A 16,378-nucleotide genomic window follows, 5' to 3' on the forward strand; every position below is an offset into this window, starting at 1 on the left:
TTCAATAAACCCCTCTGGTTTGGGGGAAATTGTCTTAATCCACTCTGCCGACCTGCTTTTCCCAGTACCCACAGTATACAGGCAGCAGCACCAGTTGGCTGTGCCCAGCAGCAGAAATTCCCTTGGCAGGTTCTGTCAAAGCCAACATGTTATGTAACAACACAAAAATAAACGATTTCCAGCTACCAGGTTTTTTTTGGTGAAGTCGGCAGCCATGCTCTGTAAGGGGAAAAATACTGCAAATCAATCCCACTTCTGTCATGAATGTGAAAAAGGCAGTATATTTTTGGTTGCAGAATTGTTTCTTGATTTACAGTTTGGCATTGGGAGACAGCAGGAACAGCAGGAGTCTCCTCAGAGCTGAATCAGGAGAGCTCAGGAACTCTGAGGATTGTACTCTTGTGTGTTAAAAAGGGAAAATTATAGGACCTTGGTCCTGTAGCTCAAACTCCAGTGTTGTTTGCACACTCTTTCCAAAATTCTGGCTATGATGATACTTCACACTACTTTGTGGAGTTTCAGTCTGCTTTTTTGATGTTGCCTTATGAATTAAAAACACATTATTATTCTGTGATGTTCTGAATGCCAGCACTTGCTTCCATGGCCACTTATTCACACGTCTTTTCACCAGAATGGGAAAGTTTAGAAAGCAGCTTAGAAGATTTGGTCCTGTCACTTGAAGTCTATTCTGACTCCTTTTTCATCTCTCCATCCCAACTTCAATTTCACCATTGAAACCAATGATACTCCTGGGATTGTTTCCCTCTTTCTGCTCAACTCCTTTCTCCCTCCTCCCCATTCCTTGTGTGAGAAGAATTCTACCTGAGCAGTAGATTGTTTAGGATGTTTGGGATTAAATTACTTAAAACACTGTGGTGCCATTAATGTGTGTCTTAGATGTGTTTCCCAGGAAATGAACACCTCATTTTCTCTGTGGTGAGTCATTGTGGTCATTGGCAGTAAAGCAGCACTGATGCTGATATCCCATAGACCAGTGAACATGTAACCACTGCTATATGATCTCTCTCCTAAATTAGATCTCTCCACTTGAAAATTTTAAATCCAATTTTTAAAATGAACTTGTAAAATCACCCTGGAGCTCCTACTTCCTAACATGGCAACATATCACCAGCAATGTTCTTTTTACCAGCATCTCTGATTCCAGCAATAATATTGGAAAGAAAAGGAAGGAGAAAAGCTTGCATTATTTGAAAGCTGTTCTGCTGACCCCATTCTGTCAGCAACCGCAACTAAACCCCGTCAGCAGACGTCTGCTGCTGCTACCTGTTTATCTCCAGCACTTTTATCTGCACGACGCTCCAGAGACAGATGGTTTCTAAAAGCCACTTTCTTTATTTTAGAGAACTCTACTAATCTAAACAGAACAGATTTCTCCTTGCTGTCTTATTGCCTTCACTCTTTTGTCTCACAGCAACTCCCTTTCATTCCTTTCTTCACACCTGCTTTTCCACCTCTGGTTTTGCCCCTTCCCTTGTGAGATTTTTTTCATTTTAGTGTGTTTTTAATTGGAACAAATGCATTGGTCACACCCTTTCTATCTAAATTCATGAATGGAGAGCTAAAATTTCAATTTTTACCCTAAGCTACTTAGGCAGTGTAAATTACACAAGGGACTGTCATATATAGCTTATAAAGTCAAATGCTTATTTATTTATATTGTATGCACTTCTTTGGATGTAATGAAGAGAAAGATGTGTACGCTACAACGCTGGCTTGTAGCAAAGAGAAAGGTAAGAAAGGAGTTCATGTCTTCTCTTTCTGAGAATATGAAATGTTCTCTTTCTGACATATGAAATCACTCCTTTCATATTCAAACCAGAATTCTAGCAAGGTAGGAATGTGATGTACATTCCTGTGAAGCACAAAGATCTGCTGTGATGCACAGAACATCCCATGTGGCACATACTGCCTTTGTTTAAGGGAATGAAATTGCTGATGCTGACAATTTTGGTATATGGATGCAAAAGTGGGCACTTCAGACAGGGATCATTTAAACTTTGGATGTCTGACTCCTAAGAACACAACAGAGCATGCTCAAACCCTGATGTCTATAAATGGTAGGAAGAATGGGGTTTTTATTGCAACTACAAATTTTCTGACTGAAAATCAGGAGCTGCTCAGTAGAAAGACGATTACTTGAGACAAAACTTGAATCAATAGTTGGAGTGTTGCTGTTGGCACTTGCTGAGAAATGTGTCAGGAAGCAAAACTAGAGAAGTGTGGTGTAAGTAGGAGAAAAAAAGATGGGAAATAGTTTATCCAACAAACTAGTTTATCCAGAATTGATAAACTGATAACAATCTGGCATCCATAATATTAAACATTACACAAACATAAAGTGGATTTGCAATTATTTCAGCATTCAGAAGCCATCTAGTATCAAAAGGAGACAGTGAATTTATATTTATGTATATATACACATACTTTTACATATCTAAGTAAAAATAAACTGTACCTTTCTACAAACTTATAAATGACCGTCATGACTGATCACACAACACAGTCAAACATTAGAACAGTTCAGTCCATATGTACTGGAGTTATGAGCAGAATAACTTAATGAAACAAGAGTTTATATAATTTCTTTATAAGAGAACCTTTATTTAATAATGGACTGTCTCAGTAAATGAGGTTGATAGGAGCAATGAATTTCAGTACGAACAGAGCCAGGTACTTGGTGTGTTCAAGACTTCACTTCAGTTTCTTCTTCTTGAGGTAGTGTATCCCAAACAGGTTTCCGAATGTGTTCTGGTATTTTCTCTATCTTAGTCTAAAGGAAAGAAAAACACCATTTACTGTACCAGCCAGCTAACATCTAACTACTTTATTTTTTCTGGTTTGAGACATGACTCAGATTTAAAACGCCACCTAGTGGCACTTCCAAGCAATACAGCCTCTCTAACGTAATACTTCGGCAAATTCTATCAAACTACGTCCATTTTCTCGGCTGACTTTCTGAAGACTTCAGTAGTTAGTGGTACTTGCATCAGGACTCATAAAAGTTAATAATGTGGGGTGGAAACAGACCTTTTTCACTTCCATGGCAACCCCTTCAGGTAAGTTTCGTTGTACATACTCCAAGTAAACTGCAGCAGTACTGCTTGTTAGGTATTTCAACTAAAACAGAAAGAATTTTTTTTAATAAACTACAATTAATAATACTTCAAAGAAAATAATAAAAAAAAAAATCCATAGCTTCTTTAGCCCTCGCTATGGGACCAAACCTCTCACAGGAAGCCAACTTCCATAATATTTTGAACATAAGCAGTTCATCTGTACTCAACCCTCATACAAAGTAGTCACTTCACTCTGCAGAACTGCACATGCTGCCTGGGAGCACATGTATTGACTATGATGGAAGCAGTGGATCTTAACACTGCAGGTACCAGATGAAATTAATTACAGATTATGCAAGAATCACCAGCTTTTCTATACTCCCAAAGTTCAAGACTCTTATAAATCCTGCAACTCATTTCCACTGAAATACTGACATTTTAGTTTCTCCTGGTTCCACTGAATTACTGATCTTTTAGTTTTTCCTGGAAGGCAAAAATAGTGCTTTTGGTCTGTGGGCAGCCACTTGTACTGCACTCATGTCAGGGGACTCACAGTCCCATTTTGCTAAGCACTGTGCAAATTACAGTAAGACACCCAGGAGCCACAAAATGCTGGCAGTAAACCTTTCTTCTAAGAAAGTCAACCACAGCTGCATTCTAAACCATACACAAGTCTGTGTCATTGGCCACAAAGCTGGTGGTTTGTCTATGCTTCCTTTCTTCTATTTCCTACATGCAGTTTTAGTTTGCCACATGATGCTACATAGGACAAAAGTATGTCTGCTCAAAAACTGCTCAAAAACCTATTCACAGATAAAGAACAGAACCCTCAGTGACTGGCAATCTTCTTCCCTTCCTGAGAAAACTCTCATCCTAATGACTTTTGGAAACCAAGAGCATAACACACATAAAGGTAATCCTCAATTCTACCTTACTTTCTTTAGTCATTCTTTCAGCTATTAAGATGATGGTCAAAAAGACATTTTGGTCCAAAAATTATGTAGGCTGTGCATTCAGAATAACTCATGTTTTATGTAAGTAGGTCAGCTGTTTTCCAATATTTTCCTGCATTCTTGTCCCCGAAACATTTTCATTTGTGCATTAGCATGTAGTAATATCTTTGTATTGTGCACCTAGAACAATTTTGTTTCCTTCTTTCTTACCTCTAAACACCTGTAATGTGTTCTCATTTCATACTGAACTCTGTGCTTCTTGTAAATGTGTACAGACTTGAGAAGTGTAAATCGTTCTATTGTCTTTGGGGGCTCATCTCTGAGCAAAGAAGAAAAAGAAATGTTCATGTTACATAAAGGATGATAATAGAAGTTTATCTGAAAGATTATGCTGAAATCTGTTCTTACTTGACATTTAGAAGATCTACAAGGAAATATGGAACACTAGTACAGTTTGTTATTAACTCACATGGGCATGGTTAGCACTCAGGTATTAACTAGCATTGGGTCAGGGAAGCTACAGCACTGACAGCTGCACTGAAAGCACTGTCAGCATCCTTCATGTAGATAAAAAGCACTTCCACTATGGCAGTGGAACTGAGTTCCACTGAGTTCTGCTGAGTGCAGAACTGCTGCTGCTTTCTCATCACTGTCCTGCCATCAAAGAAGTGTTAAATCTAGAAGCTGAGAAAAAAAATGTCAGATTATAGCCATTTCTTACAAAAATAAAAAAATACTTCTAAGGAAAGGACCTGAATTACAGCAGATGACAGCAGAAGCAATTCACTCCATATCATATCACTCTACAGATCAGTTACTTACACTTTCTCAACAGAGATGCCAAGTTCTTTAGCTGCAAGCACTGCAAAATATTCATAACTGTCCAACACAGCTTTATCATGTCCTTTAACTAAAATGGACAATCTCTTGTACAGTGTTTCTGGCTCATCTGAAATAGACACCTGCATTTTTGAAGGAAGAACAAGAGTTACCACACCATGGTCTCCTTAAATACTGCATGCACTGCGTATTTCCTTAGCCTGCATGCCCCATTTGTAAGAGAGCAAAAACACCCCACAACCTGTTGAGCTGCTTATTTTAGTTTGTCTAACAGAGTCTGACTGTATTACCTTGACTGATAGGTCTCACTCTAACAGGGAAGGCAAAGTGTGAAGAGATAGCTCACTTCTGAACATTTAGGTAAAATTTCTTCATCCAAAAAAAGGAATGCCAGATAGATATAAGGAGGAAAACACTAAGAATGGCTAGAACGAAACTCATCGTTGAAGCAAGTCTGGAACAATATTTGTATTTTATATAGCAGTGTGCAAATACCCAAGAGTTTGGTTGGGTATGGAAATTAAATAGAACATTATAGACAGCAACCAGAATTCTCACTTTACTAAGTCAGCTCCAAGACTACTTTAAACACAGCAGTCTCCCCCATTTATTTGTGTATTATCCTTCAGGTTTGTAAAAGTGTAAGTTTATGGCTTTCAGTTAGAGCATCAATTTCTGATGGTCTGGGCTTGCTGATTAACTGGAAGAGCTTTAATGAGTGCAGAAGTGCTGACTTTCCCAGAGGTTCACTCCTAGGCAGTTTAGCACACTAAATCCAGCATGTACCAGCCACAGCAGGAAAACTGGATCAGCACTGTAGATCTAATACTGCCTGTCAGATGTTTCTGAAGCCCTTGTCAAAAGGCTGCTAAGCTGCTGCAGGCATTGAACTGAATATGGCCAAAATGTTGGTATTTCATAAGAGTTACAGCTGAATAGAAAAGGGGGAAAGTTACTGAGAGGCAACTGTGAGCTACAGAAATCTTCTTGGGAAAAAAACCCAACGAAACAACCAGAAAATCTCAAATAGCAGTAATCTAAATTATTTTTTTCTCTATGATAAATGTGACACCACTCAGACCTTCAAAAAGCTGCAAGATAAGAATTCAAGTGTTTCTTAATGTCCTCTTTATTACTAAGTTAATATACAAAATACTGTGCTACAGAACACTCACCAAAGGGTTAGTCTTAGGCTCCTGTGTATCACCATAGGATCCAGACAGCCGTGCTCCCATCAAGTTGGAGCTCCTAGAAATAAAGTCATGGGAAAAGCATAAAATTAGTTGTTTTTCAAAATCCAAAAGTTGGATTTCATTTTTTCAGGGACTATGGATGAGCAGTGGAAGGAAGAGGGGCTGTTACACTTACGGAAGAAAATACTGCTTTTGCATAATTCTGCTTGCATAACTGACAGGAAAAGCTGATCCCTGTATAAAACAAATATGTTATGTTGTGGGGTTTTTCCCCACACCAGAAAGCAGCCAGTTAACACAGGTTTATTAAAGATTACTTTTTTGCACGCCAAAGCACAGCACGTTCCTAGGCACTGATTTAACAAACTAGGAAGTTTGCTCCATTGGAAAACACAGGAAAACAGAAGCATGGAAATGTATTTCAGAATACAATAGCCCTAAAAAAAGAAGCATGTTAAGGGCACAGTAACAGTATGCACTTACTACTGAGGCACTTGAATAGCAATCACAAAGCATATTTTTAACAGAAAAATATATTTTTGTGGCATCAGAAGCTATTTCTGTATACAATAATATTTTCCCTTTGGTTTTACTTTCATGGTACAATATATGTAAGTTTTGCCAAGTGACAAGCCTAAGTAGGACTTAAAAAAGCAATTGAAAAAAGTATCCTATAAATGCAAAAATTTAGTCTGTGAATTTTACTGGAAATTTACTGGTTTTTTTCAGAAAAAAGTTCCTTTTGATCTTGGACACTTGTTATTTTGAAGAGGACATTTAAACAGAAATACTTATTACAAGTAAATGAGCCATGTTTAAAATACAACATGATTTTCTGTGTTAGAGAAGGAATATAGTTGTTCATCATGTAACATTACTATCTTTCATACTAGAATAATTGTTCCCTTCTGAACATTATGTGTCTTCTAGCTTCCTTCCACTAATTCTTAATTTGGCAAAATTATAGACTGCTCAAGGGCAGGTGGGGGGAATGGAACTCCTGCTTAACAGAACCTCAGGGTTGCAGCAGAATGCTGAAATCAAATTAGTTACATTATCTTGCCCCTTGATGCTCTTTTTTGACATGTGCTGGAATCACAGCTTTAAGAGAGAAGACAGATACCCCTCCCAAGAGTTATATAGGTGACTGTTTAATCAAATAATCCAGATTTTACACTTTTGCAGGTAATCTTACTGTAGTTGCCTATGGGTATGCACAACTGACCTTGTGATGCTACTACTGATGCTACGATGCTAACCTTTTCCAGTATGCATCATACAGAGCAAAGCTGTTTCTGAAGTAATTCTGCCTCAGTTGCAATTTATCCTACAAATGCTGCTTCCAGTAAAGAAGATGACTGCAGGAAGAGGCAGGGGAGATGTCTGTTTACAATACTGACTATGGTACAAATGCCTCTCCTTAAGCAATCCTTTCAAATCCAGATCTTTACAGAGAATGTAACTACTGTTACATTCTTCTAAGTGCATAACAAAATAGGCAGTTTTAGGAGCACTGAATATTTGTCACTGTAGTTGATATTCAGAAAGTTTCAAAGTTTATGTTGGGAACTACCTGAATCTTAGTACCTAAAAGTAGTGAAATACAGCTAGTAATTGTCTAATGACACCTAATAAAATAGAGGGACAAGAGGGGATACAGGACAAGGAGGGATGGCTTCAAACTAAAAGAGAGTATGGGTAAATTAAATATTAGAAAACAATTCTTTCCTGTGACAGTAGTAAGACACTGGCACAGGCTGCCCAGAGAAGCTATGGATGCTCCATGCCTGGGAGTGTTCAAAGGCCAGGCTGGATGGGGCTCTGAGCAACCTGGTCTAGCAGGTGTCCCTGCAAATGGCAGGGGGTTGGAAATAGATGGTCATTAGGGTCCCTTCCAATCCAGGCCTGTGATACTATGACAAAATTATGCTGACATTTTCACCTCAATTCTCTTTCCCTAAAGTCAGAATGCTGCCTTCCTTCCATTCAATGCCAATATGAAGCACAGGAACAATCACCTGACACTACTTCAGGAAGCAGACAAGCCCATGAGCATAAAAGACTATTGTGTGCAGGGCTTAAGCTGTTTGTGCAAGTACATGACACAGAATCTGACCCCAGATGACAAATGTAATGCTATTAACTGTAATAATAACTGAATTTTTTATCTGTTTTGGGTTTTTTTTATGCATGTGCATATGCAGTCTATGCTATGTATTATTTTACTTATAACTGCTTGACCTGGTAATAAGGATTTATTGTTTGCATGCAAAAATATATGCACTTATAGTGTACTGTGCTATGTGGTTTTAGGTACAAAAATTTCAGTGTTCAAGCCATAAAATTAATAAAATAAACCCTAATGGAACAGTAGAGTCCTATCCCAAACACTAAGGTCTGCAGCCTTTCCAATATTCTGACTGTGCATGTTATTCCTACCACATGCCATCTCCCTTTGTTACGAACCAAGCAGACACGCATCAAATCACAAGTTTTTATAACATTAAATTAAAGGTGCCCTATGCAAATTTTGACAAAATGATACACTCAGGTGGTAGATATGGCATTCAGTGGGCAGGAATTCATAAATACCTTCATGATATGCTCTTGCTAATGGCTATCATAGACGGTGGAAATGACACTCAAAGACTGCAACATAACAGAACCAAGACTTTGCACAAAACATAATTACCCCTCTCCTAGTGCAAAACACTAGGTTTTTGGCTGAGAGCCTCTGAAGTGTCAGGGGGAGACAGACGTCTGCAAAGTCCAGAACACACGGCATACACAGAAGACAATTTAGGGCTTCAGATTTTCTCAATTTGAGAGAAAGCAGTTACTGTTTTAAAGTCCAAACTAGCAAACATCGTCAGTGCAAAACGCTCTCCCATTATTTTGTAACTTCTAAGCTTTGAAAATTTTAAAACTAGAAACTCGCCTAGCACACGGCCTCCAAGTCACCTAATCTTCACTATCCTTTCCACCCGCCCTAACTGCGGGAAAACCACAGAACTGCAGGGAAGAGTTCTGAGGACTCGCCAGGCGATGATGGCGTGCAGTCCCACGCTGTACAGCGCCATCCCTCCCGGAGCCCGAAGGGTAGCATTTGCCACGTCCCATTTTCCCACTCCCCTCAGGAATGAAGACACCGAGGAAAAGGACGAGGAAGAGGACGGGGATACGGCGTCCCCTCTCCCGCCACACGCCGCACCTGACACAGCCGCCGCCACAGCCACCCCGCCGCCATCTTGGCTCCGCCCCAGCCCGCCCTGCATCGCCCGGAAGGAGAAGAGCGGCCGCATCCCGCACCGCCTTCCCCCGCAGGGGAGGCTCAGGCCGCGGGGCAGCGCTCGGAGGTGTGGAGGCGAGCTGGGAGCTGGCACGGCGCGGAAGGAGCCGTACAGCCCCAGCTCAGCTCCCCACCCCGCTTCCCGCCTGTCCCGAGCGCGGCCTCAGGGCAGCACCGACGGAGCGGCTCCCCCTCAGCCGCTTCCCGCCGACAGCGGCCGCCGGTCCCCTCACAGGCGCTCCCCGTCCTGTTCTCTAGGAATCCTTTGAAAAAAACCAAAACAAAACCAGTTACACGAACCCTAGCTTTCAACCTTCTCCCCGCTCTTAAAGTATTTTAGAAAAGGATACAAGCCCGTTAGAGCAAAACCCATCCGACTATTTTACCGAAATACAAAAATGACTGGAAATTGCACATGAACCCCTTTCTTTTTTACACATACAAATAGCTGTTAATAGTACAACACAGCTTCTGTTCGGTACCAAATCTTTAAAGGGGGTGGGGAAATAAGTAGTAATTTGTGCCACTAAATCATCCTTAAATACACACAGCCAGGTAGGCAGTGTGAGATTAACCTAAAATTGCGTGTAAGTCAAATGCTAACAACGGGCACCTGAAACCAGCATAGATCACAAGCTCTATCAAATGTATATATTTTTTATTTTGTTACTTCCTCTGCCACCTAAAATTACAGTTCGCTTTTTACACTAAAACGCCTAAAATATTTACACAACCATCTTCTAATAAAATAACAGTTAAATATTGAAAATAAGATTTTTCTCATAAAATATGTTTTCTGTATGTACAGGTTTTATCAAAGAGGACTAGCTCCAATAATGAAGTTTTCCATCAATAACCATCAGCAAGAAAAAAATTTTCTGAAACAAAACTATTTCAGCTCACGTACAAATAGTCAGAACAGCACATTTAACATCAGCCAATGCAACATTTAATAAGGACGAAGTCAATGTTTGAGGCCTAAATAATGTACTGCTTTTTTTTTTTCCTTTATGAATAACTTCTTTGGTTATCGTTGTTTTATGATATTCTTGGCTGTACAATACAACAGCACCCAATTAATGTTACTTAACCAGGTGTATGTATGTGTGTATACATATATATTTATTTATAGATACTGTTTAGCACAGGTCTCATCCAATTGTTACTAAAAAAGTGCCACTGTCACTCTCTAATATAGAGCTGCTCTTCAGAATCAAGCTCCTTAGTTTCTACTGTATTTCAGCCAGTTCTTCAAGCAGAACTCTGATTTCAATCATCATTTTGCTTGAACAGGTTTTAACCACCAGGAACTGAAAAACTGTCCAATTTCCAGTGTAGAGCCTTTCTCACAAAGATCCTTTATTAACAGTTCAAAATTATACAAGCTTGGGAGAAGAAGAGTAGACTCTGCTGGGCTGTTTCTAACAGAGGCTCTTGAAAGCCAATGCATTTTAATGCTCACAAAAGTCTCCACTTTGCAAACCACAAAGACTTGCACTATCTATGAAATTTTTTTGTCAGCAGGTCTCACTGGTGGTACACAGCTGAGCACCCAGTCTGCTGAACCTGGGTTGCATATGGCAATGGTAAACGTAAAATGTCACAGCATGGACACTGCTGGGGAATGTGCTGAGTGGCAGGTTGGGGAAGAAAAGGCTGCTGCTGCCTGATCTGAAGCTCAAGGGTACAGTGAGTGAGAACACCTTACGTGACAGGAGTGAAATTCCACCCACTGCTCAAACCGTACCACAAAAAACCTCTGGAAAACCCCCCCAAAACACTAAAACAACCACGTACACAGGAACTTCACTGAGCGAAAACTAAGAAGTTATTTCCATTCTCCTGAAGAGTTGTTCTTTAGCATCAGAACATTTGACTTAAGTAGAAACTAATGTTCATTTGGCTTCACTTATTTGGCTTTGACAGAGAAGGCACCTCTCTCTGTCAGTGGGTCTCACTGGTTCTGAACTTGTGTGGTCCAGTAACTCCTATAAAAGTGGTGTGATTTACCCTCATTTTGCATAGTTAAACAAGGATAACAAGTAGAAAATAAGACTTACCATCCCTCAGATTATGGTGAAGGTATTAGGAATATGGCAAAAAGAACCCAATAAAATAAAACTTAACCCATAAAAAACCCCCACCCAAACAGACCTGAATCCTAGAAGATCTGAAATACGTCTTATAACTATAAAGTTAACAACAGTCATCTACTGTGCAAAATTCACAAGAAAACCAGTGCTGCTGCCTGTGAGCGCTCTGCAATCAGCATTCACATTCTGTAATTAAAGGTCCACTCAACCTAACTCCATTTCTTCTTTAATTTTTTTATTCTGAAACGTACAATTCTTTCAAGATCCTGTTTAATTGGAGAACCAAATCTAAATTTATATAAACTGTGTCAGGTGTCCAGCATGTAGATCGGAACCTAAGGGAGGAGAAATAGTCATTAAACAGCAACATCAACTCACCTTTGCAGCATGTTTATAATAAACAAACAGCAGCTGAATTTGATGTAATGAAGAGGAATGAAAATGGCACAAGAATAACACATTATAGCTAGGTGCTGAAAGTGTATCAGTTTCTTTTCCAATGGCAAGAATGCTTCCCTGTGTTTGCCTGGTGAGAGAGCAAGCATTGCTCAAGCACACTCCCCAAAAACCACCGAGATGGCTATTCCACAGTGTGATTTATTGTCATGGGACAATATTTCCAGTGCAATCTGATTACCAAGGCAGCGTTTCTGATTCAGTGTTGCCATTAGAGGATGTGAACCACAGAACAATCATTTTCTTTCTTCAATCCTTGAAATTAGGTCATTTTAAAATCAGCAGATCAAAACCTTGCTAAAATGGAAGGTCTAAAATGTCCTGTGTAACCAAGACAGAACTGAAAATGAACTGTGATATTACTAACTCTTTCACAGTTAAAACCAGATTTTTTTTTTTTCCTCCATCTCGCCTAAAATGGCAGCACAAAGACAAATAATGTAATCATATCTTTAAGAGAGATGACATTTACTCTCTAGAAGATGCTGGAAATGATCCAATATAGGCAAAAAAAAATGTTTCATCAGAAGTGTGTGAAATTTATTCTTGTAATGGGGGTAAAATGAAACTTGGAAGAGTTAAAGACTAAAGATTCTACCAGGACCATCTGGTAGGAACTGATAGCAGAACCATGAACTTCTGTAATTAGTGGCCTTGGAAGTTATCAGCAAAAAGAGCTCAGATAAAAACAGCTTATAAGAATATTTGTACCAATTATTTATTTCTTCCCCCAAAACACAAATTAATAAAAAAAAAGGGAAAAAAGCAGATTTTTTTTTTTTTCTCGACCTGGATAAAAGAATTATAATTTTCAACAGGTAGTTTACAATCAGTGGGAATAAACAAGCAGTCCAGGTTTCCTGATTGATCCATTCAGGGTGTGCTCAGTAGCTGTCTATCAAATGACTTTATTTACAACTCAGCATCATCCTGCAGTAGATCTGGATCTTCATCATCCAGTAAGAGGTCAGCATCCATAACTTCATTCTCTTCCATGACATCACCCAGATCCGGAACAACATCATCATCAATGTCACCAACATTTTCAACATGTTTAACCAAACTCATGTGATCCAGGGGGATCAAACTATGCCCAGCTGGCCCAGTAGTTCTTGCAATAGTGGCTGCCATTTCTGCTGCCACAGCAGCTTTCTGAGCCTTCTGCCTTTGCTGTTCTTCTTGTTGTCTGTGAGTCTTCATATGAGCATTGCGGCTTTTGATTTTGAAAAAGACCCTAAATTTTAAAGGGAAAAAAAATCAGATTAAAATGCACTGCTTTTGATGAAGTGAGCCAAAAAAGACTCAACAACTTATCAGTACATTTGCTTCCTTGTCCTGAAATAGCAGTCAGTGAAGTCTGCAATGCCATGGTGTGAATTTCAGGGACATATTACCAGATTTATACATCCTGATGGTATCAAAATGGCCTACTCTGATTTTGCCAGAGGTAGTTTGTAGCTCCCACACCTGCTTCAGTGTCTATGCACATCCTAATCTTCCCTCTATTGGTTTCACAACCATCTTGCACAACAGGGAAAATGTGAAGGATTACCATGTTAGGATGGACAAACTCAAGTAGAGAAACACAGAAAAAGTTGCTCACTGTCACATTCAAGTCTGTGATGAAGCAGGAAGCTGGTATGTCAGATGCAGAAATTCTAGCAGGTAAGTGGGAAATAGGAGTAAATACTTCAGGGGGCATGTAAAATGTCATGCAGACCTACCTCTGAAAGTTTTGGTAAGAGAACCTATCATCTAGGGGACAAACTTCTTCCAAGACAATCAGAACAAAATACAGAGTTTTTTCACAGCACTGCTGATCTGGGATCTAAACAGGCAGAGGCGATGCTGTACTGCAGACAGTCACACTTACTTGCCACACTCCTTGCAAGGAAAAATGGTCGTTGGGTCGGTCTCGCCGCTTGTTGTGCTGTGGGCAGGTGAGCTCTTGATGGAGCAGTATCCGCTCTGCGTACCAGATTTCTGCTTAGTGCCGGGAATGGTGCAGCGTGTTTTTGGCACCTGGTTCGTACCTCCGTGAATGCGAGCGTGGCCATTCAGCGCTTGTCGGGAACTGAACACCTGGCAGGGAGCGGGGTGGAGGGGAGGGAAGAAAAACAGCACACACAAAACAATAAACCCCATGAAATCACAAGAAAACAAGGAACTGCAGAAAGTAGGATGCTGAATGCGTATCACAACAGAACAAGTGTACAGGTCTAATACGCACCATCTACTCACTCAAATGGTGCTTGCTTTCAGCAATATACCACTATAGTTGGAGATAGTCACAATAAAACAAAGCAGTGAGCTATCCTATTATTAAAACTGTATAACCTAACTGGAGCTGTTGCCATACAGTATTTCTAACCAGTACGTCATCTCAGAATTCAGTTTTCTGTACAGATCAAACTGCTTATATTTTGTGGGGTGGGAATTAAAAGCAGCCAAAATCACAATTCACTGGCCTACACATACAACCACCACCACACCCCCCTCTCCCCCTTAAATATGCCAAACACACGTACAGCGCCACAGTTTGGCATTTCACAGATGAAGGAGGATGAAGACAGTGAAAGACCCTGAACGGCAGGTACATCTATAGGTCCAACAAGAGAGATTGCTGGTGGGTCAGGTGATTTCTGCATTTCCCTTTCTTCCTTTCTGTCTTCTTCCATCTCCTCATCTTCCTCTAACACTTCCTCTTCTCCACTTGTCTAAAACAGACAGCGCATTTAAGGAACACTAGAAATATGGGCAAAGATAGACAGCACAGATAGTAGGGCATACACAGTTCTGGAACAGCATATTGTTTAGTCATGTGTGCTTCCCAGTATCAGTATTTCTTCCCATCCTGAATGAACTTCTGGTCTTACTGGAGGTACCACCCCCTAATGGATTAGCTGTAGCACATAAAGCTTCTTTGCAGTACTCCAGGCAAGGCAGCCTCCGTGTGTATTAGGGAGCTGTGGCTCCAAAGATCTAGATGCCAGGTGCAGTGCTGTCCTCCTGCCATCAGAAAGGCCGTGTACACTGTACTTGTAGTCAAGTTACTTTAACAAAACCCCAAAACAAACAACCAAAAAAACCCCAACCCACAAACCAACACATCCCAAGTGGTATTTGTACTGGAATGTTAGAGCAGCCTTTAGGAGCATACTCAGGCACAGGGATAATTTACAGAGCTTTCTCTGGACTACAGTTAGATAATGCACTTTTATCTGGTTACAGTCCAGCCACACAAATCTTGGTGTAGCTGAGGTCACGAAATGTTCATACAGAACATAACGTAGAGGTGTGGAATAATTCCTATTGGAAGATATCCATGTCACCTAATTCAACCTCCTCCTCCAAACAGGACAAACAGAAATTATCAAGTATTAAACTTTCTCATCTTCTTTCAGACTTACCAGGCATTCATCTCTTTTCTTCTCTAAACGTGTTCTGTGTTTCCGTCCCAAACGCAAGATTTTCTTCCACGTATAGTAGTATTCCACACATTGTGCAACTGTCTTAGACTTAACCTGTAGTTAAGGAAGTGCAGAATTCCTTAGTCCAGTCTTAATTTTTTGCTTTCATTCAACACAATTTTAATATACTCCAAGAGGTTTATACCTCAAACATTCAAAGGAGGGAAAAAAAAAAAAAAAAGAAGCAGTTTGACTGCAACAGGAGTATTATTGTAGAATTATTATTTTTTAAATTTTTTTTTCAGTTAAATTTACGTTGACATTTTCAACTTCAGATTTCTCTGGGATTCTCTAAAGTCCAGACAGAAGATTACTCAGAATGTACTCTTGTAGCTCAGTTATACAGTACCACTGAGAAATCCAGGAATTAAGACTTAAGCATAAACCCACATATTTTTCAACATTTGAGCTAATGAGTAGGGAGGGTACTGTGCCCTGAGATTTATAACTTTGTCCTTTCTGCTTTGTGGCAGACCATGAAAAGTAAGCCCAAACATGTTTTCTCATTAGTAACAGGTTTCAACCCTTTTTGGAACCAGGTTCAATGCCACTGACTCTGGTACCTTGTAACAAACTGCCAGAGAACACCAAGACGATAATGGAAAACCATACTTGTCCCATTCATAAAATGCCATGATTTGGATTCCAGGTGTGAAAACTTTCACATGTAATAACAAGAGGAACAAATTTTATTTATTTATAACTGTTTTTTACTGGTATCTAATGCACAAGTACATGCAATGACTACACCATTCCTATCGGTGTTCTTGTAACCACTGCTGCCTCTATGCCTGCAATCAGCTGGTCTGGTACTGGAGGGATAATGAACAGAATAGAGCAAAAGGAAAAAAAAAACCCAGAAATTGATAGAATAGAAATAACCTTACCATTTTCTGTACAAATATGAAATCTTTGCTGTAGGTGGACAATGCCTCTTTGAACAGTCTCCTTTCTTGATGTGTCCATTTGTCAGAGCCTTAAAAAGAAAGTGAAATCATTATGAATGA

At 39.8% G+C, this 16,378-nt stretch overlaps 2 protein-coding genes across 9 annotated transcripts in view; both read right to left on the reverse strand.

Moving 5' to 3' along the window:
- Positions 1–2,272: 2,272 nt before the first annotated feature.
- On the reverse strand, positions 2,273–9,356 carry MRPS10 (mitochondrial ribosomal protein S10). Of its 3 annotated transcripts, none has more exons than XM_015621963.3 (7): positions 9,275–9,356; positions 6,239–6,297; positions 6,046–6,118; positions 4,853–4,992; positions 4,241–4,349; positions 3,049–3,138; positions 2,273–2,791 (listed from the first exon to the last, which is right to left on the reverse strand). In XM_015621963.3, exons 1-7 carry the CDS (start codon positions 9,308–9,310, stop codon positions 2,705–2,707), a joined length of 594 nt encoding a protein of 197 aa, XP_015477449.1. In that variant the 5' UTR covers positions 9,311–9,356; the 3' UTR covers positions 2,273–2,704. The 3 variants fall into 3 exon arrangements, with proteins under 3 accessions (XP_015477449.1, XP_018861640.1, XP_033369201.1); XM_019006095.2 differs by lacking the exon at positions 9,275–9,356 and adding an exon at positions 8,756–9,194; XM_033513310.1 differs by lacking the exon at positions 9,275–9,356 and adding an exon at positions 8,656–8,676.
- A 990-nt stretch (positions 9,357–10,346) lies between these two features.
- The window catches only part of TRERF1 (transcriptional regulating factor 1), a 76,597-nt gene continuing 70,565 nt past the window's right edge, over positions 10,347–16,378 (reverse strand). For all 6 annotated transcript variants that reach the window (XM_015621962.3, XM_015621960.3, XM_015621961.3 and 3 more), the window contains 5 exons: positions 16,259–16,347; positions 15,312–15,425; positions 14,430–14,618; positions 13,775–13,983; positions 10,347–13,135 (listed from right to left, as the gene is read on the reverse strand). In XM_015621962.3, the coding sequence (XP_015477448.1) occupies positions 12,814–13,135; positions 13,775–13,983; positions 14,430–14,618; positions 15,312–15,425; positions 16,259–16,347 (923 nt within the window). In that variant the 3' untranslated portion in view covers positions 10,347–12,813. The remainder of the gene's footprint in view (positions 13,136–13,774; positions 13,984–14,429; positions 14,619–15,311; positions 15,426–16,258; positions 16,348–16,378) is intronic.

This window comes from Parus major, chromosome 3 (assembly GCF_001522545.3).
Source record: "Parus major isolate Abel chromosome 3, Parus_major1.1, whole genome shotgun sequence".
Taxonomy (NCBI): Eukaryota; Metazoa; Chordata; class Aves; order Passeriformes; family Paridae; genus Parus; species Parus major.